We start from the raw sequence: 25388 nt of genomic DNA, 5'->3' as shown, positions 1-25388 counted from the left end.
CCCTCCCTCCCTCCCTCCCTCTGGATCCCACACTGGGAGAGCTTACACTGTATGTGAAAGAAAGTGGAGAGCTGACATTTACATCCTGCCGAGGGGAATTGTGCGGCGGTGCAGCGAAGCCAGGCTTGGATGTACGTTCTCACCCTCGTGCAGAGGACCAGAGACCTGGGACAGGTGTTGGACTGCTGAGGAGGGGCACACTCTGAGCTGTAAGCCGCTCAGCATGGAGGGAAGGAAAGTGTAGGAAGAAGCGTAGAGCAGACTTGACCTGACCCGTGAGTATGGAGATCTCTGTGTGTTTGTGACTTTACCCTCTGGTTCTTTCTTTAGAGGTTTCTGCTGCTGCTCTGCGGCTCTCAGAGCAGGGCTCCCTCTTGTCCTTGTGTGTCTGCAGGACTCATCAACATACCTTGTGTCCAAGATGTTGGTGCTGCACGAGGCTTTGTTCCCGCTGCAGAAACGCTTGTTAGAAGGACACTTCAGCTTAACCTGCTTTCAGGTTGCTTTAGGAAATGACCTCATTGATGGTTTCTTTGTTTTTTTATGAGCCTGGTTCTTCAGCAGCGTAAACACAAAGGAAGCACAGACCACCACTCATGTGCATTTTGTCACCAACATGACCAGACACAGCTTAAGGACCGCAAACAGGTTCTGATTTCTTTGCAGTTATCACAGAGATGTTGTTGAGATTGATGCATTGCCTTCATGTGTTGCTCTCTATTGTTACCGTAATGCAGAATTTAAACCTGAAACCCGGTCCAGGATGGCCGGTCCTTTATTATCTGGTGCTCTGTTTTGTGAAAGACAGTCTGTTCCGACTTCACTGTTCTGGTGTTTGTAGTTATGAGAAACCAGAAGATCCAAGATTGCTGTTGCCTTACCCGGGCTACGGGGACAATGTGTGGTAGTGCAGCACAGGTTGGAATGAGACTGAATTATAATGTGGTTTGCTGCATGCACTGCGGAGGACGGGCCTAGAACAATATGCAGCCCGTCCAGCGCACGTCGTGCATGATTTCTCCTCATAAGCTGTAATTTGATTAAACTACTGGCTAAAAACAGAAAGACATGGTGGAACTGTGGTGTCTTTGTGTTTGCAGTACTCTGCACCACTAAAAATGTCTCTGAAGGTCCTGAAACTTCAGAACAGCAGCAGTTCTGTTGTTGTTCAGCGAGGAGCCGACCTGCAGCACGCTTACTTCCTGACCCGTTTATTGACTAAATGCCATATTTAATTTCTAAATGCTTTGCAGCAGACACACAGTGGACATGTGAGGACTTGGGGCTAATGGCTAGATGTGTCTAAACATATTTGTATTCTCACAATGTGGCGAGTCCCTTTGTGCCAGAGGATGGAGCAGCACATGTTGGCGCTCTGTTCCTACAGTGTGTGACTGGTATGAAGTGTAGACTGCTGAGGTAGGCAGCTAATCAATCTATAACCCCACAATGGACTGACAGGGAATAAATTGTCAGGCCACCCTCTTGTGGTTGTGTTGAAGGATTTTTATTGTTCATATAAAAGCGCAGCGGGACTCAACAGTAGAAATGTTTGTCCTGGAAACTCACCTCTTCCAACACTTGTCCCAAAGTGCTGCTCTGAAGTTTATCCTCTTTAGCATCTTTCACGTATTGAAACCTTGCATTTGCTGCGCCGTCATTCCTAGCAGTGGTAACGCTTCCTCACTGTAGGTTTTAGCTACGCACACACTCAGCACGGTGATTCGGAGCAACTCCCATGTTGTATTCAGCATGTCTTCATGTCTTCATGTCTTCATGTCTTCATGTCGACCATTTTTCAAACCCAGAGTGTGTTGGAGCTCTTTACATGAAAAGTTGTGTTGTTTTGTCTTTTTGTGTGCTGGATAAAGTTTGCATCACAGCAAAAGAAGAAGGTATTGCTAAATTAGCTGTTCACCAATACACTGGTTTCATTAACACGTAACCACAACATGAAACATATCCAGAGCAGCACTGAGTGAATGCACCACAGTGATTATTAGATACCATTTGCTTTAGAGCAGAACAGAGGAACACTTGCATGTCTTTTAGTGGCAGTTTATCTTTTACACAACAGTCAGTCGTAACAAACAGAGAAAAGTACAGCCATGAATGAAATCAGCAATAAATTTAATATAAAGTGCACGGTGCTGTGTAGAGAGAGTCAGGGGAAGAAGCCAAAGACCAAACAAAATACACTTTGTTCAGAAAGCCAATAGCTGACGGGATGAATAACCTCATATCATCTCTTTTTACTGTTGAGAAACAGCTTTACAGAGCAGACACTGGCAGTAACAGGCACATAAAAGCGACTAAGACGAGTGGCTACAGAGGCCAGTGCTGTAGGGCTGACCTACACCTCCAAGAGGTAAAACCTCCATCCAATCAAAGTAAACTCACTGCAGAGGCTGCTGGTAGTCCTGCTCATGACCTGAGTGGCTCTGACTGGACACAACGGTCACAGATCAAATATATTCATGTTGATAAATCGTGAATTAACTCTAAGAACAGCTTCCCAAGAACCACAAACTTTGGTTGTCTTTGCAGTGCTAGAGTCATGGCCCTAAGGCCTGCTGCTGGGTCCACTGATCCATCTCTGTGGTCCAGACTGAGCTAGAACTTCTCATTAATGACCATGAAGCTTTCTTGTCTTAATCTTCATAACTTCACTAACTTGTCCTATAATGTCACCGTGATGTAGACGTTTGTGTTTTCTGTGAGGTTCCATGACCACTGGTGGATAGACGACCATGAAACTGGGTTATAGACCATAAACTGCTCATAAAGGTGGATGACGTGACAGCTCCCGCAGAGTGAAACTGAAATCATGTGGAAATAAATTCAGGCATCCTGTGCTGATAACGTCATGTCTGTGCAATAGTGACGGAAATATCAGACGATATGTGACTGACAGACTGCAGTTGTTCATCATTTTTATTTAAAAAAATGTAAAGTATATAACAAGTGTTCACGACAGTCCAAGACTGTGAAAACCTGGCAGGTGGTCGACATGGAGCGTGTCAGCATTGACGCTGTGAGACACTTCAGTAGAGGTGCAAAATACTACTCAAGTAGTAGTCCATCCATCCATCATCTCTACACCTTAATCCTCACTAGGGGGGCGGAGTCTATCCCAGCTGACTCAGGGTGAAGGCAGGTTCACCTGGACAGGTAACCAGTCTATCACAGGGCTACACTTAGAGACAGACAACCAAGCACACTCACATTCACACCTACGGACAATTTACAATCACCAATTAACCTCAGCATGTTTCTGGACTGTGGGAGGAAGCCGGAGAACCCGGAGAGAACCCACGCTGCACGGGGAGAACATGGAGACTCCACGCAGGAAGATCCCGGGTGTCCTCACCGGGACGCCGACCGGAGACCTTCTAGCTGAGAGGCCACGGTGCTAACCACTGAGACACCTGCAGCCCCTCAAGTGATAGTGCAAAACATTTTTTAGGAAAATGTAATGAAAGTGTCCCAACAAGCTTTATCCTGCCCTTTTCTTTCATTAGAACGTAGGAGAAGTTTAGGGCAGGAAGGTCTTTGGTCACGACTCCATTCTTGTTTCAGGTCAAAAGCCAACATGGCTTGAAAATCAGTTTTTACATCTTGGAGCAATACGTTGTAGAACTTTAGCATATTTCTTTAATATAAAGTCTGATCTGAAAAACAAGTAGTGACTTTATTTCATCCAGTGAACTTAGTGAAAAGTTCAATGTTTTGTTCTAAAATGCAGTAAAGTACGAGTATGAAGCATCAGGACAGTGAAGTACAGCGACCACACAAGCACTGCAGTAAACGTGCTTCATTACGTTCTACTAATGCTGATGGTGGCATAAAGCAGGCAGAGGCTCACACAGCTGGCTGTTTCCTTCACGCTAAACTCATCATCCAGACTAGTTCTGCTGGACAGGATCCCACCTCCAGTAACGATGGAAGGAACCAGACCAGTAGTGCAGAAGTTCATAAATACCTCTTTGGTCTTATACAAAGTAGGAAAGACAGATTGCTGTGATCCTTATTTTCCTCGAGGCTGCGTTTACGAGTCATCTGCAGGGGGATAGCTGTCTGCACAATTTAGTTCTGACAAACCCTGTTTTCTAGCGCTGCTCTGCTTATCTAACAGCACGGTGAAGAGTTTTTCCTTCGTTCTGTCCTGAAACAGACAGGCTTTGTATGTTTTTCCACATGATGTCTAAGTTTGTTGCAAGAGCAGTGATCCCAGGAAAGCAAAACAATCCTTCTTGTCTCCTCAGCCATAGTTGGTCATTGGACAGCTGTCCGTTTTCCTACAGTTTAGGTCCAGACTCGTAATCCCTTGCAGTGAAATGGGAGAAAGCCTTTCTGCCTCCACGGCTTCACTCTAAAGTTTGCTTTATTGCTTTAACTGGCTGCTCTGTTTAGAGAAAAGCTTTTAGTTGTGCATGCAGTGCAAAACATTTATGGGTTGGCCTGTTCTGATAGTGAGCAACAAGGAGGTAATTAGGTCATTTGCTGTCATGCTCGTTTGTGTTGGAGAAGCAACACAGCCACAGAAGAGAACATTATTGTTCTGTGAAGGCCCTGTTCTCTGCTGCCCCTCCATTAGCAAGTGTCTCTGACCAGAGACCGCTTCAGAAACACTTCCATGTGGTTCTCTCACTGGAACAACCACATCGCTCCCACAGTGTCTGTTCAGTGGACCTCTGGAGCACATAAATACCTCCGCCTGCAATCACTGTGTTGTGAAAGCAGCAGTTCTTCAGTGTGTGTAAACAGTTGCAGATTTGACCTAATGAGATGTGGCAAATAGGGCAGAAGAGGAAAAGGTTATCAGGTGGACACAGGAGGCTGAGATCAACCAGGTCATGAAGCACTGGAGTCCATGAGACACCATCAGCTGCTGAGAAATGCAGTCCTCAAGTTTCACTGTCACTGGAAGTGGAGTTTGACAATATAGCCATTGTTTCCTGATGGAAACTCCCTCTGAGCTGGAACTAACTGCATATGTGCAGAGATAACTTCATGCCAGCCCCCTCGGCTCGGTGATGTGCTGTATCCAATGTGAAACACGCTCCATGGATCGAACTTTGCCGCAGCGTGTAAATAACGGACAGAAGTTGTTCAACACTACGGTTTGAAAGCCTTTTGCGATTGTGTTTTGACTCACAAAGAGAGGGCTGCTCTCAAGACAAACAGCTGAGTGGGTCGGAGGTGGACTGAGGTGGTGTTTCAGGGCTAGTCCTGGTACGATCGTCCAGTTTGGGAGCTAATGCAGCAACAAAGAAAATCTCAGCGTGTCAAAACGTCACCTACAACATGAAAGTACGTGGACGTGCTTTTGTTTGTTTGTGTTGAAAAACAAATTGATCCTGATAATCAAAAAAAACAAAACAAAAAGCTGAATATCAGCTCCATCGTTTGCAGATAACTGGTTGACCTGTGATTAAAAAATAAAAATAAAAAAATGGGTAATTCCAGCTCCAATCATCACATTTTTAGAACAATTGCTGCACAACCATCTGTGGTTTACCTAAAACTTCTACAGCATGAAATACAGACGTTAATACAGATTCAGGGATTATTCGTGGATTATTCTATTTAATTCTATTCTATTGATTTGTAATCTGTAACATGAGGCAAGCAGATCAAATATTCTCTGATTGAGGGTGAATTGAAATGTGGAAGAAGAAAAAACAAGTTTAAACTGATGTGAAACGTCTCATCTTTGAACACAGTAACAAAAAAACGTTATGCAGAAGCCAACCAGTGATTTTTGTCATTATTGTTATTTTCTGAACCAGTGAATGATAGAAAAGTACAAACTATAGAATACTTGGATATGAAAAACCTCTTCTTCCTCTGCGGTTCTTGGTGTCGCCGTGCTGTGTTTTCTTCTTCAGGTTTTTGCTGATTCCAGACCAGTGAGCTCTGGTTCTCTGTCCATCTGCTTCAGGCGCCAACGTGACAGCGTGTCTTCACACCGTCTCACGATTGTTGAAAGATAAATCGGCTGACTTTACAGTTCATACACTAAACATGTGTTCAGCCATCCAGGGCGAGTTCAGGATTTCTTTCCATACATCATGATTTTAATTCTAAGATTTTTTTCATGTATTTGAGAATCGGCTGTAAGAAGCAAACGACTATGATGAAATTCAACAACACTGTCAGTGTTGAAGACACGTTGTGTAGACGCTGGTGGTCTAATCATGACTTCCAAAGCTGTAGTTTAGGATGGAGCTGTTGGGTAACGGGCAGCAGGGGTTGATGGTACAAGACACCACTTTGGTCATTTTCTTTATATTAAGAATATCCTATAAAGCGGCTCAGAGGATCTGAATCTAAGTGTGGCCCGGCTTGACTTTATTTCATGGTTTCTCTCGCGCACCCTGCTTGACTGAAAACATACAAGTGTTGCACTGATGAAGCTGATCCTGAGTCCAAAACTGGACAAATCTACATGTTACAGATAGAAACATGTAAATTATAAATGGAATACATCTGTTGCATCTGTAAATAATAATGTTTGTATTTTATTCTGTATGCACAAAACCATCCATTAGAGCAAAGTGTCACCATGAGACCGATGTTATTGCCTCCTTATCAGCAGCTCAGTCGACTTTATCAGACTTTGATCTGTGCTTGTTTACCGTTCGGGCTTGAGCTGAACTTTTCCTTCATCGCTGCGATGGGGGTGAAGCTGCTGAAGACGACCACCGCCAGCAGCTTGTTCCTCCACACAGCTGTCCATATGTGTCTGTTTAGTGGTTTCCTCTAAGCAGATGGTAGCGGTGCCAGCGCTCCCAGCTTCTTGCCCGTTTCCTCATCTATATTTCATCAAGATGTGGGCGGTCAGCGCCGTTCACTTGGAACTCATGAGTATAATCATCTTAGCATCCATTTATTTTCAGAAGCTTCCTGCCAGTGGACCGTGTTTGAATGTGCGCCGCTGTCCTCTGAGTGATTTCGCTGTTTTCATGTCGTATCGGTCATTCCTGTGATTAAAATGCTCTGTGTGTGTGAACAGGGCTGGTCTCTGCTCAGTAAAAATATCTCCAAGTAAAAGCAATATGGAGGAACTGAAACCTGATATTTCCAATATTGTGTTGAAATTTCACTGTGAGTAGCTTCGAGGTAATAAAAGAGTTTTCCTTTGTTTTGGATGTCCTGCCAGCGCTCTGAAAGCTGCAGCATGTTGACTCAAACAGTCACGGCAGTATTATGAGATGAAATGAGAAGTTTCTGCTGCTTTGTTTTATGCACATCTCTGACAAACGCTGGCTCATGAACAGAGTTTCAATTGATGGTTTTTTGTGGGTTTCGTGCACATCGCAGCGCCTGTTCAGACACACGTTTCTCTTCATCACCACTGTCTGATTGTGTGTCTTCTGCTGAGCTAAAGAAATGCTTCGCTAACATTCAGACCTCTCTCTTGTGTCTTTCAGTTGTCCCTGGGGGATGAACAGTGTGAAGTGACCCGGAATGGCTATGAGTCTAAGGAGCTGGTGTACTTAGTTCATATTTACTGCCAGGTAAGATGGCGCGCTCCGTGGTGCACGTACGCATACAGTTATCTAACCTCCCACAAGCTCGTGTATACTTATATATAATTACATACGAGCTCCCACATAGATTCCACTTCATCTGAAAACACACACACATTTGTATTCATAACTTTACTCTTAGAAGTTTTCCTGTCCAAATGATGTTCAGTACAACTGGCTCAGCCTTCCTCTGAAGCGTCCACCGTATTGATTCAAAAATCTAAGTTATGTAGGAAATGAAAAGAAGCGTGGATGAATGCCAGGATGGGTGAAGAATGCTGGATAGAAAGGGCTTCATAGCTGAAATCCTTCAAGTCCTGCAGCTCTTTCTGAGTCCTGTGCACTCATTGTGGCATATTTCAGGATATAACCTGGGCTGAATTATCTGCTTTAATTGCTCGAGCTCTCAGAAAATATGTTGCAATGTTTTCTTTTTAAATGTTGGTGGGATTCCTGACATATTGAGTCACTCTTTGCAGCGGTTATTGGAGTTAGCTTCCACAGACCAGCGCTTTTCTGACAGTCAGCAGAGGTCCTGTAGAGGAGATGCAGGATAAAGTTGACAGCGTTGTGTTACGTACCTGTAGCTGTGCATTCATTGTTTAGTTTTATTGTAGAGGCTTTGTAAGAGCAGTGAAAGTGAGCTTCTGCTAAAATCTTTAATGTCAGAGTGAAGTGAGAGCTGTTATTTAGGATTACATCATATACGAGGTTCTGCAAGAAGTTTCATTAACGCAGAGCCTCTCAGTAGAAGACACACATGCACACCAGCTGCTCAGAGGTTTTGCCCGAGTCTCCCCCAATGACATTTCTGATCCTGGTTTCAAGCGTTTCCCTGCACAGATCATCTTCCATTTGCACAGCCTTGGCAATGCCACACAAGTATGTGGCTGCGCACTTGGAAATTCCAGCTTCTTACAGACAGCGGAAAACTGCAAAATCCACACGAGTTCCATCTGAGAAAGAAAAAAAAGACTGGCAACGACATGGCCTTGAGTTCTGCATTCAGAACTTTAAACAGAGAAAGTAGCACAGCGTGGAGAGATTGGTGGAGTTCCACAGACCCAGAAAGGAGGGGCAACTAGGAGCAGCGTCTGAAAGTGGGGCAGGAAAGCATAAAGAGTTCCCCGAGCCCACAGAGCCCTCCCAGTGGTGTCTCTCCCAGCCAGCACTTTTAAAACAGCACCAGAATCAGTGGGCTGAGTGCTGCACTGCAGTCCCAGTCGCACAAGCCTGGCCTCAGTACAGACGCAGCTTTCTAGGGCAAATCAAAGCAAAAGACTTTTTCCACCACTAGTTTCTCTCAGTGGGGTTTTGAGGTTTGGAGCCTCGTCTTGCTGGATAAAAAGAAACAACAAATCCATGGAATCACTCTTAGATTTTTTTTCAAAAACAACATTTAACGTGGTGGATGGAGGGCAGAATCCTCTGGGTTTGCACTGTTGGCGTTTATTGGTTGTATTTCACTAGACGGGCCGAGTGCGCCGCTGATGTTCTTTGTTTACGAAGACATTTACAATATCAGAATACACGAGTCCATCAGAGACGTGAGTCCTGTTTCATATTTGTCTCTGCGTACGACGGTACCTTTGTATTAAAAGCCTGAACAGAGAAGCGTCTGTGGGGACACAAGCAGAAGAAATGACTGCAAGAAAAAAGGCTGAACAGAGGAGTCACAGCGGTGTGGGCTGGTCCAGGTTTGTGGGACTGTGTACGCTGACACCGTGGCTCTTCCTCTAATGTTTTCCACAAACTCCTGGCAGCACAGGTTTCAGGTGTCGCTGTTTGACCTTGAGCTGTGGATGAGACCAGACTACCTGGACGACCTGCTGTGGGCGCTGTGGTAGAATACAACACAGGATCCGAGACCGGAACCAAAACGGTTGCATGTACAACCTTGTTTATAGAGTGTGGAAGTTTAAAGTTCATGTGATCGCGTGTAAGGGGGTCATTAAGCTGTTTTGGTTTCCCTCCGGCCAGCACGGTGAGCTGCTGCGTTGGCTGGAGGTAGAACACGTTCTGCTTCACTGGTTCAGTCTGTCCCTGCCTGAAATGGGACACAATCCATTGTGCTGTTACTGTCCTCTGATGATGAAGCAATCTGCAGCTGATTGTTTTTAAATAAGGAGAGAGAGGAAGATGCTGGTGGAAAGTAGACGTCTATAAGAAATGACCCGACTTCTCACTTCCATCTGTAAACCTCATGGGTTTGTGGTCTCAGTCAACAGTTTCAAGACTTTCTGGACACAGTCTGGTGTGTGATGATAAGTTCTGGTCCCATTTAGAGTAAAACAACCCATACAGCAGGGTGTGTTTTAGGGTGGTGTTACCTTGTGTTGTGTCCTTTGGGTCACTGTCAGATTATTTAAGTCAGGTTTCAGAAGACCACGATGGCAGTGGCCAAGTTTCCAAAGTCAGTGCTTCAAAACAGTCGTCCACAAACCAGTGGATGGAGGCTCCGTCCATCTTTTACATCTGGTCTTTGGCGGTTGTAGGTATTTTTACCGTATTAATGTTGTTATCTGTAAAGTCCAGTGCTGCGTTCGTGGTGCCCTAAACGCTCCCCTTCATCCACCAGCTAGAGCCCAACGGTGTGTCCTCTGTTTGATGTTGAGCAGGTAGCGTACGGAGGGTTTATCAGAGCTCCTCTGCTGAACACGGCTGCCTGCTGTGGTTGACAACAAGGTCGGTGGTGGAGGTGAAACAAACCCCAAAGTTCTGGACGTACAAACAGGACAGTGAGCTGTTAGACACTAAACGGCTCCACAGAGCAGAGGGAAGCTGTGGAGCTGCAGCTTTATGTCCTCTGCACGGCAACAGAAGACCCAACGTTAAGAACGGACCCGTCCAGCACAGCACTGAACCTGATTCATGTAAAGAAAAACTGTTTCCACAATTAAAAGGTCCAACGTAGGCCAGGTTTTCAGATTGATAAATGACTATTTTCTTTCTTCTTCTACCCATTATTGGTTTAATTCATTCATTTATTCACATCCTCAAACCTGTGTTTAAGCCTGAATTACTGAGGATCCCTCCTCTGACCTGGAGCTCTGAAGGAAGATCCAGAGTCCACATGGTATGAGGACAGTACTCATGACACTGGGGGGGAAAAAGGCCAGTTTGAAATCATTACAACCAATCATTTGGTATCTCCAGGTAACCCAGCTGCCTTTTTAAATGCTAAAGTAACCTTGTGTGGTAGTACAGCCAAACAAAGCATCTCGATTCAGAACACTCCCACACAGATCCAGTCAGCTGATGGCCATGTTGTAGTGAAATGAATGGTGTGTAATTACTGCCTGCAAGTTTGGAAAATACATTCATCAGACTTAAACTTTGATCTGTACTTTAGAAACACAGCGACGTAAAATATTCAGCTGTGGAGAATGGGCAGAGTCCTTAAAGCTGAAGTCTGAGACCCTGGAGACAGGTTGTTGGTATTTAGCTCACTAGCATGTTCACATAGATGACATGCCAGATGTACTGGAACAGTTCAGGCTGTTTGTTGATTGTATATCACATCATCACGTTTCCATGTTTCTCTTGTCTTCTGTGGGTTGTTGGGTTCTTTTAGATGATTTTAATCAGTTGCTCCTTTTCCAGGTGACCCAGACATCTCCAGGAAACGTGGAGCATTCCTCTGTGTGCTGGTTTTGTTGTTCTGCTCACCTAGCTGGAGACATGCAGCTCTTTAATCAACCGGTGATGTGCTCTCTGTGGTTCTGAAGGGTCGGAGCTGGATTGTGAAGCGTAGCTATGAGGATTTCCGTGTCCTGGACAAACACCTGCACCTCTGCATCTACGACCGACGCTTCTCACAGCTGCCTGAGCTGCCTCGATTGGACAGTCTGACCGATCAGTCAGAGGTGAGCACAAACATTTCACCGCATGTCTTTTTCCACACTATAGCCTGAAACGAATGCTGGCCATATTTAAAAAGACTTAATAAAAGACTATTTTCCACATTACGTTTGGGTTCAGGGAACCTCACGTTGCTTAAATCTTACACTGCTGTGTTTGTGCACTTACTGATCTATCCGGTGCTGAGAAAGCCCTTAAGTGTAATAAATGGTAGCGTTTGCAGGCAGTGTGCTTGTAAAACAGGCAGATAACAAGGCATCCAGCAGCAGCTCCACTCACTGTGTTGTGCTGTTCAGTATGACCTGCATGGCTTTTGTCTTGGGAATGCACAACTTGATATTTTACCAGTTATTCCTTCTTCCACCCACCTGTGAGATGTATTTTGAGACAGACAAAAGCATAGCGGTCAGATTGAGGCTCTGAAAAGAATGCAGTTATCAAACCAAACTGGTCAGACCGGTTTGTCACTGGGAGCGTATTGTGTGGATGAAGGCTTTCAGAATAACAGCTTCACAAAGCGGTCCGCAGGAGGACACTGGAACACTTCCACCTGTTGCTGCATAACATACGTTTCATGTTTTTGTTGTTAATGTGGAACCTGAGGTTGGTCAGAAGGTGATGATGTTTGTATAGATTTAAATAAGAGAGCAGTTTATTACTGTCAGCATCAGACTGGTGTTCACATTTCTGACACCAGTAACCATGAAACAGAATTTCCTCTGTAATATGAAGTCATAGCTGCAAATGTTATTTCAAGTGATTGACTGCAGTCCTGCACTGGTAAAGGATTATAATGAGCTGCCTTTGTCCATCCACAAACACACGACGACAGAAACCAGCCTGTAAAGGAGATGATTAAATGGTTTGATGGGATCTGTAGTGACATGGGAACAGCTGAGTTAAACATCTGGTGAATTAGTATTAAATGTAAAATACATGTAATGAGTGACTGCTTTGTGTTTTCTTCCATGTTAGTCCGTTTCCCAGATGTTGTTGGCTTACCTCTCCCGGCTCTCAGCTATCGCTGACAACAAGATCAACTGTGGGCCCGCCCTCACATGGATGGAGGTAACTCGTCCTCTGTCTTTAAGGAGAACGCTGGATGTTTGGGGGAAAAAAAACAAAATGTTTTCAGTAGATTTGAGAGATTTTTGCCAAAAGTTGACGGTTTTGTTTTAGATTACCTATTTTTTAAAATACAAATAGCACATATGTCCATTTGAAGTCGTTGTTGGTGACTTTTAAACGCTGCTGAACATTGTGAATGAGGAAGAACAGCGTGATGTTATGTTCAGCTCCAGTGTGACGGCTTTAGGACTCATTCACAGAGGCCATGCAGAGGTCAGTGTCTGGATTACAGAGCGCTGTTCTCAGTTATGTAATGCAGCAAAGAGAAATGCCTAAAAAACATCCTGATGGCATTAAAAACTACAAACCTGCATCAATACAGAAGCTAAAATAGACCAACAGTGACTGAAGAGGAAACAAACCAGAGAGCTGCTCTCCTATAAAATGACCGACTTACTGTAGACATACACCACCAGTAGCTCTACTGTGGGAGTCTTATCAGATATAAACACCCAGTCAGCCCAACGATTCATTCATTTTTCTCAATTCTAAAAACTCATCAGTGAGCTGGTTAACAAGGAGCTGCTGAACGTACTATGACATGACCGTGTGTCTTTACCTTTACCTATCGGGCTCCTCCCAGTCATTCATTAGGGGATGGCTGCTACGCTTAACATGACATGTAGTGTGTGTGTGTGTGTGTGTTCACCAGGTTGACAATAAAGGGAATCATCTGCTGGTCCACGAAGAGTCGTCCATCAACGTGCCGGCTATCGCTGCTGCCCACGTCATCAAGCGCTACATCGCCCAGGCCTCAGACGAGCTGTCCTTCGAGGTGACAGCCGCTGTAGTTTATTTATTTATCATTACTTTTTATAGGAACAAGTACACGGCAGGAATCATGCAGCAGCATTTATAGAAAGTTCAAGTCAGGACATCCCGGTTGTTTCTGTTTCACTCTCAGTCTTAGTAACTTAGTGCAGTGTCTAGTTTTCCACCTGTCTTTCTGGAAACCTGAGGCGTTTATGCTGCAGACGAATCACCAGCCGCTACAGCAGCACTCAACTTTCTCCCTGAACGGTTTCAACAAGGATTTTGGTTATTTGGTTTAGTAAACAGTTTTACATGTTGATTTCCAAAACAAAAAAAGCTGCCAGTCCAAATCCTGACTTGCAGAAAGGAGCCCCTTGCATCCCCAGTAGACCTGTGTTGTGTTACTGAACCAGAAACCCTGAGAGGAACCACCAGCTCACAGCTACTGAGGCATTTGTAGATGATTAATATTCATTTAAGCACATTTCTCTCTTCTTCTGTCTCTAAATATGCAGTGTTAGCTCTGCACAGATCTGTTTTCGCTTGACGCATGAAGATTTTCTAACACTGAATGCGTCTGCTGACAGATAGTGATGAAAGGAAAAAGAGCTGCAGGAGTAATAAAGATGTCTGCTTCAATATGAATGTGAGGTGTGAGCAAACATGGCAGCTGACTGCGTTTGTTCTGGATGAGCTTCCCTGCTCAGAAGAATCCTTTTCAAAAATTCTGCTTTCAGATTTGAAAGTTAAAGATTCACCTGGTGTCAGTTTTAGCAATCACGGCTGTCGTCTATCGACAATCAGACGGTGCTTTAATCTTCTCTCTCTGCAGGTCGGCGACATCGTGTCAGTGATTGACATGCCCCCTAAAGAAGACACCACGTGGTGGAGGGGAAAGCATGGCTTCCAGGTACGCAGCCTGCAGGCACAAGCACACACCAACACATCACACACCGGCCGTCTGACTTCTGATTAGATTCGTTCTTGACGTTTTTCAAGGACGAAGAGAGGATGTTGCTTTGTAAAGCAGATTTCAAACACTCTGAGTTTGCTGAAAGACAAAGCGAGATACAAATCCTCCTTCATGTGAGGCTCTTGGGCAGATTATAGGGTGTGCCTGCTCCCCCCCTCAGCTCATTCCTACAGTCATGGAAACTGGTGCCGCTCAGGACTTCTGTTACAATTCACCGCAATCCTTTCAATGTCAACTCAACAGATCGTGGTTTCTAAGCGTTTTATTTTCTTCTGACACTTCAGACTGTAGGTGACATAGAGGAAAAAAATCAAATCAAGGTAGCACAGTTTTCAACACGAGTCCTGTTAGCAGCGATACAGAAAGAAAGCTTAAAGGAAGAAATGCACGTTGTTTTGAAATGGAGGTTAATAATAATGAAGGAAGGCAGTGTGTCCACTCTGCATGAGCCACACCCAGATAAGTGTATACAAAACACTGGGCAGACGTGCTCAGGGGGCGTTGAGGCAGAAAACAGGCGTGCATTAAAGCAGCACAGGGGGCTGGTGCTGTTCTATGAGCTGGTGAGACGGTGAAATACGATCCAGGAAACTCAGTTGGAGTAAAAGATTAATGCACTTAAAGGCTTATAACACACCAGAGCGCCGTACGGCACTCTGTAACGCTCTCACACAGGGTTTTACTACGACAACAGCAGCTATTATCTGTGATCACAGCGAGTCCACGGTAAACAGTGGAGATGTGGTGTTTACATTAGAAAGCAGTAAACCAGGAACGGGCCTCACTACGTCTAGCTCCTGCTTGGATGATGTTGCGTTACGCTGAGCTTGACCTTTTCCTGACGAGCCCGTGCCCTGCTGTTAGATCCCTGACGCTATCGCCCGGTGTCTGTCTGGCTCCGTTCTAACGAATAAGAGGGACTGTGGTTCTTCAAATCGCTCTGAACCTGCCACAGACTTTTGCATCCTTCTTCGGGCGCTCTGCTCCGTCACAGGAGTGTGTGCGAGGCGTGCATCGCCACATTTTGCAGGTGCATTGACTAATTATGTAAACGAGAGGAGGGAATACGGCAACAGGTTGAATATTTACTCTGCTGGATTTAGTAAGTCACACAGTTTGCAACAGTCGGTCTTGTTGTCAGCGTCTCAGGACTGAGAGTAAACACAGCGCAGATGGGTTTATGCTACACCAAGCAGAGGGTTTTAGTGATGAGCAAAAACATTCATTAAATATAGACCTGTACGGTACAGACAGGTAATTAAAACTGGAAAAATAAATATTAATGAACACAATATGTGATTTCTCTCAAAGCCACAGTGGTTGTGTTTATGGATGGATCTGTCTTTTAGCGCCCACATGTGCATTTAAACGGATCTCTTATATATTCCAAAGTTTATGTGAAGTTCCCTCTTTGTGTTGGCGTCCTTCCTCTACAGCACAGAAACAGTCCAAGGAAACAAAGAGAGATCTGTACTCACAGGACTGAACCCAGTTAAGATACCACACCTGACCTTTTAGTTTACTATCAATCCTTCTGCACTGATAGTCAGACATAAAGATCACATTGTGCTTGATGGATAATGTGAGAAATGCAGCCGTGTCGGAACATCTTAAGTTGCATTCGATAGGAAATGAATTCCAGATGATTTCATTATCATTCGTACCTGACTGCAGACACGTTCTGCTCCTGAGCTGTGCATCAGCAGGTCAGTCCAGCAGCTGAATGCACAATGAGTCTGAATACATCAGGAGTTACACACACAGACTGCAGCCAATGAAAAACATGCACACGTTTGCATAAATTGAAAGAAAACTGGGCCCTGTGTGTTCTGAGGCACTAAGCAGGAGCAGGAATAACTGCAGCTGTTGAAGAGGTGTCTGTGGTTTAGATCCAGTGCAGCTCTAGAGCCGGGGTTGGAGCCCTAAACCTCCTCTGACCCGCTGCCCTCTGCCTTGTGTGTTTTGGCTCTCTGCCAGCAGCATGTAGTCATGTCATACCTCCTCGGTGGCATGATGGCAGCCAGCAGCCTCTCACTGATGCCTCCGGTTGTGTTTCAGCGGCTGCAGACAGTTGGCCCGCTCTGGTTTACACAGCTTGTTCTTCTGGACGCATAAGGATGTGCAAAGCCTGTTCTCCGCTGATAGGAACCATTCCTGGGGACCAAACGTCTGTGTCCAACAGACCTGCACTTTCTAAATTAACACTAAAGGCAAAGTGGAACTCAAATGTGGGATGTGTCCCGCTGATGCAGCACCGCGGCAGTACCGCCTCTCTCCAGCAGGGGGTAGTCAGTCAGTGATGCCAGAGGGGGTGGGGGTGTGTTTTTACCACTGTCCTATCATGAGCAGTGTCAGTTTTAAATCCTTAAAGGCACAACACAGCTGCATCACAGAGCTTTACTCATCATGAACTTTTACCCTCTTTGTAATGTAATAAACACACATATATACACGCAATGCAGGAAACACAGCCGCCCACATTCACTAACTTCTAGTAGGTATCAGCCTTCTACCACATTATCAACCTTCTACCACATTATCAACCTTCTGCCTCACTATGTCAACTCTGATCAAAGAGACAGAAATAATCTGAGGCATTAGCAATGAAATAAAAACATCTACAATAGTAATAAAGTGGGTAAACTAAGCTACAAATCACAGGATTGTTGTGGCAGCCACACCTCAGTCCAGATACTTTCTCAGTCTGTGTTTTATCATCTAAAAGTTGATCTTCTCTAACTGCTGTGCTCTCTGCAGGTTGGCTTCTTTCCCAGCGAGTGTGTGGAGCTCATAAATGATAAAGTGCCGCAGTCCATGACCAACTCTGTGCCAAAGCCAGGTACCGCTCCTCCTCCTCCTCCTCCTCCTCCGCTCACACCATTCACAGGAACTGTGTTAGAAGGCAGTTATCAGCGATGGCAGTTATCGTCTTTCTGATACGGTCGTGTTTTCAGGAAGTGTTTGGGTCTGTGATGGACGATGTGGTTGGAGATATGTGCGGGTGCACATGTGCTTGCTAGTCTAACAGACTTTTTTTGAATGAGGAAATTCAGCGTTCGTTCAGAATTTAACATTCACTTCATTAGATATGTTCTGTAGTGTCAGGTCCACCCTACAAATTAAACTGACTATGCAGAGCCCCTAGAGAGGTCTCCATCTGTTTAAGAACAGATTTATTGAACATAATCATCACTATAAAGATGATTCTGTCTCTGAGCATGTTAGCGTGGAAGGAAATCCATAATGCTGACACATCATCAGCTGAAATATCCTGCTAATCATGTTATATTGACTCAGCAGTATGCAAATCCGTTGCAAATAAGTGTGCTAATCTATAACAGATAAGCTCTCTAGCTCGCTCTGAAGAGTGTCAAAGACAAATACATGACATAAACCCTCTGGGAATCAAAGAGAACACTAAACAGCTTTTGACGGCTCAGTTGGAGGCTTTGAGTTGAATGTGAACTTCGTCCTCACACTCTGAGTTAAACACTGCAGCTGCCATCAAACGTCGCTTCATGCTGCTGTGATCGAGCCCGTCTATGACCAAACCTCCGTGTCTTGTACAAATCCACGTCACGACTTCCAAATCCAAACACTGATTCAACCAGTATGACTCAGGATCGCAGCCGTCCTGCCGGCTTCGCGGTGGGCGAGTGGAACCGGCGCTCCAAACCATCGCAAAGCCTCCGCGACCTCAGGGTCTGGATTTTGTGATGACGCAGCGATAAAGCACCAACCCCACAAGATCCACAATTAATGGGGAGGGGGGGGTTCGCCATAGACACGGGGTATCGGGTGCTGATGTTATCTGATGTGCCAACCCGAGTTTTTGAGCCTTTCAGGCTGTAACTGATCTGAAATGCATCCCAGTTAACTGTTGCCGTGCACACACAGCACACTCCTCAGCTCAAGGCTCGACTGTGTCTGCTTGCCCACTCCCTGCTTTGAGCCATGTTTCAGTGCCTGTTGCTGGTTTCTGTTTGTTTTTTTGCATGTTTCCTTGTAGGTTGATCACATGTTTGTTTCATTAGAGTGTCTGCAGGTAAAGTACATAATAATAATAATTAGGTGTGTTTAGTTGTTTAAAACCTGCAGATGCATCACTGTCAGTAATGTTTACATATATAAATATACATAACTACATGAGCTGATCCTGGATCAAGCTGTTGAAGTGGAATGCTGTTTAAACTGCCTGTGTATGTGTCAAAACCTGCATTGTTTGCGCTCCACTGCCTCGGTGCATCTTTAATCCTGTTGTTGTCTCACTGCACAGGGATGCACAGTAGAGTTAGCATGTGTCTTGATTTGTTGCATTTGACTGTGACTCCTCTGCCTCAGCCTCCCCCTGCTCTGGCCTGCAGCCTGCTTCTTGGAGTCTCTTCCCCCCATGTGCGTGTTGGTATACACACTTCACCTGCCTGTCCACCCACCCACACCCACCCACCCACTGGCTCACTCACAAGCAAGCGTTTGCACACATTTTATATTTTCTGTCACAAATTTTAAATATTTATTGTCAAGTTTTAATCCTTAAGATTTCAGTCCTGGTTGATTTGAGAGTGTTAGCAGCAGGTTTAATACGACAGTCAGCAGATTTCTGCGAGCAGCGAGCTGGAGAACTCACTGTCAGCTTTACCCACTGTGACAGATGCACTGCATTTTGTAGGCCTGCTTCACAGTAAACACAACCTCATGGTTTGTCACCTTAATGCTTGCAAAGAAATGCTCTTTTCTTTATCTAATCTCTAGTTTTTTAACCTTGTGGAGATGCACACGTGTTCTCCAGGACCCTGTGACATTGCCGTTGTGTGTTTTTGTGGTTTAAACGTGCAGGAATTTGCTTCATCTCTGGTTGTTTTTAACCACGCTTCATGAATAAAACTAGTCTGACTTTGATTACAGATGCAACAAAGCACAGCGCTACGTTTCAACCTGTTGTTTAGCCACTCTTTAATGTGCAGCAGTGGCAGTAAGTTTGAGAGTAAACCAGTGAGGTAGAAATGTCCAAAAGCAGCGCTGAATCACACGCTGCATCGAGTCCTGTAATCCCTCATGTGTAGGCAGGAGGTTAGAGTCTCATGCCACAAACTACTGTCTGTCAAAAACCAGGTTTAATATTCTGAAAATCTTAAGGATTCTAACTTTTCTCATGAAGGAACACATGCTTATTTAAAAGTTAGTAAATATTCTGCAGTATTTCTTATTGCACAGTTTCTTTCATTGAGCATATTTCATCACTTTGCATTTTTCTTTGTACAGTTTTTACACACTCAAAGTCCCCAAAGTACACAAAGTTGTTCTGTTCTCTAACTTGAAGTGCTTCTCTCCCTCTGCTGATTCTCTCATGTCTCCATCATCCATCCATCCAAATGTCTGTTGGTCCATCTGTCCATCGGGATGCATGCAGACTTGGAGATGGAGAGTGTAATACAGGACAGTGCATGGGTGGCCGACCCGCTAAACCACTACAGCCTAAGTTCAGGTAGACGAAAACCTCTTGGTGTGTTGCACCGCCACCCACTAACTAGAAAACTAATTCCTCACCCTCAACTGATGTGTTTGCATTGTGTAGCTTTAACACAGCTAGCCTGCGTCTCTGTCACAGTAGGCTTGAACTGGGAGCGTATTATGGGTTATAGCTTCACCCCTCACACTGAAAACCCCCCGTGCACTTTGTGGTGTTGCGTCGGTGGAAGAAGAAGTTTCACAGCCTCATAAATTGTCCTGTCAGTGACCTTTAACACACTTGTCCGCATAATCTCCACATTCTGTTCTTGGACTAATCAGCCTTTAGCCACATCTCGTTCTGCTGCAACAGTGGAGCATGGAAAACCCAGCACACGTCTTTTTCCACTGTTTGTGTATAAACTGCCTTTCAGCTGCTGAATGAAAGGGTCTGTGTCACGTAAAGAACTCCAGTGTTTTCCTTTAAGTTTGTCACAGTGACTTCTGTTCTTTCTTCTTTCTAAACCCCTCTGACCACGTGAATGTGTCGTGGATGTGTTGTAGATTTGTCTGGATGAGCGTCGCTGTGCCTGTTTTGCATGCTATCTGTTTGTACAACAGAACACAAATACTGTACATTAATAAGTGCTGTGAATAGATGTGGTACCCCACTTTTCAAACCCGCTCTCAAAAGAGAACAGTTTTATCCCTCCAGCCCTCTGTTCTTTCATCTGTTGTGGCCCCTCAAGGTGTATGCAAATGACTTGAGGGGTGATCCAGGTTACTACAGCATTCCTCAGAGCGGCTGAATGTAGCCTGTGTCTGGATGAGGGCCAGCTGTGTTTGTGTGTGTCTGTTTGGTTGAAGCTGAAAGGCCACGGCAGGGGTGCCGTGGTGCTAGGTCTCGACCGGCCTTGATTTATTTAATCCTTTTACAATGAGGGGGCCTGTAAACCCATCCATTGAGCGTTAAGCTTTGTCCTGCAACAGTAAGAATCTCTGTCTGTCTCTCCATGGTGACTGAAAGAGCACATTCCTGCAGGGAGCCACACAGCACTGGAAAAATATGCTTGCTCTGGCTAGATGTGCTCTGCTCACCACTAACCTTTGCTGCTTCCCAGTAAAACGATGGAAATTGTTAACATGCTGTACTGCTCCAGTTTAAATCAGGACCATACAAGTGAGGAGCTCATGGTCCTTTGCTCAATGTGCTTGTATGGCGTTGCAGTGGAGGCTGGAGTCCACCTCCTGAACAGTAAAAATACTCTTTTGTTGACATCAGTTTGAAAACAAAGAGTTGAGGACTTTTGATAAATCCTGATGGTCAGACTTGTTTCCCCCCCAGACTCCCCAGTAGACGTGGCCCAGATGTAGAGGCCGCCCCCCTCGGTTCCCCTCGGTTCAGGCTTCGTCATGTCTGGGGACCTGTGATTTGGGCAGCTGTGAGCATACATGAGCCAAGACAGCTGGTTATATGAGGCAGAGAGGAAGGGAAACGGGGAGAGAATGTGTGAGACAGAGTCAGATCTGTCCTCCTGTTCCTCAGGATCTCACATCATTTCCTGATACTGTGAGACTGACTGAGATCCCTTGTGTAGCGTGTTGCTGTAGACTGAGCCTTTGTTGGAGGGGGGCTACTTCTGATTATATATGAGCACCTCATGCTAACTTAGCAGGTGTGTGTAAAGCAGACGGATCATTTGCTCCTGTCATGTGAACTGATAAACAGAAAGAAGAATCTGTGGTTGTGTTACGCTGTACTCACGCTGAACTGTGTCGCGTCATTATTGTGACCTGCACGGTGTCTCGTTACAGAAACCAGTTTCTCACATTAACTGTGTTTTTGCAATACACACCGGCATTTAACCAGCAGGCAGGCATTTCTATTTACTGCTACGTTTAGGTTTCAAACAGCATGACATTTTGCCCCTGTGGCATTCATTTCCTCCTCCTCCACATACCAGCAGTCAAACAGAATATAAACATACATGCAAAATACCAGCTGATGTTCTGACACCGAGCTCCTGTCCTGGTGCATGGCAGAAGATAGCGGAGCAGGAACCTGCCACTTCCTGTCCTCCAAGGGAAAACTCACAAATACATATTTGGTCACCACTGAGTTCTAACCGTGATGTGAGTTTCTGTTTTGTCATCAAGGAAAATATTATGATATAGAGCTGTTTATTTCAGAGAAAAAGATTTTCACAAAAACACAAAACAGATCCTAAAAGCAAATCTTAGGATGTGTGTTTGCTGCTTGCTGCATTCACTGGACTCTGGCTTCGTCATCTCTGGCCTGTAGAGTTTGTCAGCATTCTTACGACGTGTAAATGACTGAAGTCACAGAAAACAGCTGAGACGCTTTGTGTCAGTCCAGACAGACTTCAGGAAATGTTCTGCTGCACTGCCTCAGATTTTCTTCACTTTACTTGTTGTGTGGAACCCAATACGAAGTGCTGTAACATATTGTTAGTTGTGTTTTTTGTTATCAGACCTGGGAATGTTGTTCCACCCTCATAGAAATGTCTGACCCACCATTTTACGGTTTCAGTGTCTCCACAAATGTAACTCCCACAGCTGCAAGCTTGCAGATACAAATGATTGAATATCTCCAGCAGAGGCCAGTGCCTTTAATTATTGGCCCCTTACAAAAGAAAGAAGGAGCAACATTTTCAATTAGGGTCAGAATAGAGGCTCCAGAAATAAAGTGTGCGTACACCACTGGACAGACGCCGTCCCTGTCTGAATGAATGGACAGAGAACCCAAACCATAATGTCCCCGGGACATAAAAACTGCATGTATGCAATCAGAAGTTTGATCATGTTGCTCCACAATAAGAAGTATAGTTCAGCACAGGTGATACCCTGAGCTTCAATAATACAGTTTCACACACAAACAAAAGGAAAACTGTATAAATGAAATGCTTTGTTTGTTGGGCACCAGCTGAACCCTCTGGAGTACACTTGGAGCTCACTGTTGTCTCTGAGGTTTGAATGAATCATTGTAAATGAATGTTTTATAAGGATTTCCTAGATGGTCTGTTGTCCCAAAGGTCAGCTATCTATCATCTATCTGCTACCATGTCTGTCAAACTGCTTCTCATTGCTCCAACAGTGTCAGCAAAGTTGTTTTTAATTGGTTTACTTTTGAAGGTATCACACAGCAAACATATAAAAATAAAGGTGATTAGAGGAGAGAAAACTTCACCCCCACTGGATCCTGTTGTTTTCTTGTTAGAGCTCCTCGTGATCATTTCAGAAACAAGCTGCTGATAGGTGGGTTAGGGTTTACATGTCTGTACTTTCACGGTGATTTTCTGCCGTGAGGAGTTCGTGTCTGATGTGATACGATGGCAGAAACTATTTTATAGAGCATGACATTACATGCACATGAAAGAAGGGCAGTGGGGCAAATGGACTGTGCAAATCTACTTTATTGCATGAATACACGTGCATTCAAAGTCCTGCTTCAAGGACGCAGTCATTATCAGCAGAGTGTAAGAATGTAAAGACAGAAACACTCGCTGCAGGAAAATGCTCCTTGTGACTGATAAACATGATGGTAGTATGTAGTTAGTACCAGTTTACTAATGTGTTTACATCGTTTTACTGCTAATTTACACTTTAAGGAGGAGCTAAACTGACTTCCTGTTGCAGGGTGTAGTTACGGTGGTTTTCAACATGAGGTTCAGGTCCCCTGAACGGGTCACAAGATCGTCGTGAGGAGAGGAGAAAGACAAACTGAGGCTCTGTTACACAAATGTGTGTTTATCATCTGGACTTTACGTTGAACTTTGCACTTCTGTTGAAACGCTGTAGCTGGATGTCGGTTATGAACATACAACCATGTGGGAGGTGAAGTGGAAATCCCTGCTGAAGAGCCCAGACATCTGAGAGGTGATGTCAGAAGTTACTGTCATGTGCTTCATAATGACACCAGCACACAAAAACTTTACTGAACTGTAGTTGAGTCAAAGTGTAACGTAGCATAAAAACGGAAGAGTACATTAAAGTACTAGTAGTTTAAAGTAGTACTTGAGTAAATGTGCTGCAGTCGGCTGAAAGCGATCACATGCAGTGGAAGAGTCTGACCGCAGTCCTGTGACTCTGGACCAGCAACAAATTACTCTGACTTTGTTTTGACTCAACATGTCTGCATGGGGACTGAGCTCGTTAAGGAATTAATAAGATAATGCTTTTAGGGGGCCAAGGGGCTCTTCAGAGGGGAGAGCTGGCTTAAAGTCAGTGCTGCTAGGTTACCATCGTTTAGCGTAAGCTGGACTGAATCAGTGTGACAGTGGTCTTCTAGGGGTCAATCAGTCAGCCTGTCCTCCCCGCTGACACCAGAGCAGTCGGAGCTCTGCTTGATTTGTCGGCGTGGGAGGTCGTGGAAATGAGTCCTGACAGCAGCCAGAGGGAGATCTGATCAGGGAGGAGAAAACAAGAATAGAGCGCAGATCATTTTTAACATTACTGTGAAACTGCATATCAGCACAGCTTTTCAGCTCCACCTAATCCAGTCTCAAGGGTGTGTGACAGTTTTATTTAAACCCTGTATAAGCAGACAATTACACACTTAGTCTATTCACACAAGTATACGATTACAAACGAAGCATTTATTTTTCATTACAGTGAATAAGCGTGGTGGCCCTGCTGCTTGTTAGGAGTCTGTGTTTGTGCAGTTTTTCCACCAGCTCCTCTCTTTGCTTCTGGACTTCCGTGTTGCCTTTACATGGCGTTGGAACTTTTGCGATGTCGCACAGTTGTGAGCTATAACCTGCAGGCAGGAGTGTCCAGTGTTTAAATGAAGAGAAGATGAAACAAGTGATGGCCAGGAGGGATATTTTCTTGGTTTTGCTCTCAGTCATAAAGACTTGATATAAAAATTCTTTCTGTTGAACTCGGAGCGTTTTTAAGCCTCTTTCAGACGTGCTTTCCTGTCATGAATCTCACGACATCCAGACATTTCAGCGTCACGTCTGAATGAGCGCTCTGCCATCAGGACTTTTACAGAAAGTGAGCAATCTGACTGCGTTTGACCTCGTAAGGTTTACGTATGGCTGTCAGCTGATCTGAGCGATACGCACATACAAGCAGCAGCACTTTCACTTCTGTAAGTGGTTTAAATAAGGTTTTTTTTCCTCATTTCAGCACCAGTATTGGTCCAAAAACATCACAGACAGGAAACAGTTTGTCAGAATCATCTCTCAGTCACTTTGCTCTGCAGCTTCACATTTATTACAAACTGAACTGTCCATTAAAAATAACTGTTTAACACGATGACGACAGAACAGTCGAGGAAAGTGAGACTGATAATTAATGTCATGTTTGACAAAATATTAACCGCAGCTGGAGTTTGGTTTGTTGCTTTCACCTGTTTGTAGGAGTCTCTCCTCTCAGTTTATTGTGTACCTGCAGCATCAACCAGCAGCAGGACCCATGTGGGTGGTTTCAGTGTGGAGCTGTGCAGTAACTTACTGCTGAATTATTCCTGACAGGGAGGCAGGACTGATGGAAAGTTATCCTGCGTACTTTTCTTTACTTCAACCTGCTGATCTGTCACAGAGCCACAGTTTATCAGCTGCAGGAACATCTTTTGTTTATCAGCACGTTATTATGCGTTGTGTGTTTCTTGATGGGCTGCAGGTGTCTCAGTGGTTAGCACCGTGGCCTCACAGCTAGAAGGTCGC

The 25388-nt window shown here is 44.7% G+C and overlaps 1 protein-coding gene across 2 annotated transcripts in view; it reads left to right on the top strand.

The window, feature by feature from the left end:
- Positions 1-25388, top strand: part of arhgap32b (Rho GTPase activating protein 32b) — an 81024-nt gene that overhangs the window by 35126 nt on the left and 20510 nt on the right. The window contains exons 5-12 of one of the 2 annotated variants that reach the window (XM_008282639.1): positions 7437-7523; positions 11264-11401; positions 12372-12464; positions 13177-13299; positions 14110-14187; positions 17008-17089; positions 18592-18642; positions 19661-19735. In XM_008282639.1, coding sequence (XP_008280861.1) covers positions 7437-7523; positions 11264-11401; positions 12372-12464; positions 13177-13299; positions 14110-14187; positions 17008-17089; positions 18592-18642; positions 19661-19735 — 727 coding nt within the window. The remainder of the gene's footprint in view (positions 1-7436; positions 7524-11263; positions 11402-12371; positions 12465-13176; positions 13300-14109; positions 14188-17007; positions 17090-18591; positions 18643-19660; positions 19736-25388) is intronic. The other variant, XM_008282638.1, reaches the window with a different exon arrangement.

The sequence above is a fragment of the Stegastes partitus genome, unplaced genomic scaffold, assembly GCF_000690725.1.
Source record: "Stegastes partitus isolate 25-593 unplaced genomic scaffold, Stegastes_partitus-1.0.2 Scaffold280, whole genome shotgun sequence".
Classification (NCBI taxonomy): domain Eukaryota; kingdom Metazoa; phylum Chordata; class Actinopteri; family Pomacentridae; genus Stegastes; species Stegastes partitus.
Note: the sequence above shows the minus strand (reverse complement) of the source record. Positions and strands in the feature narration are given on the sequence as shown.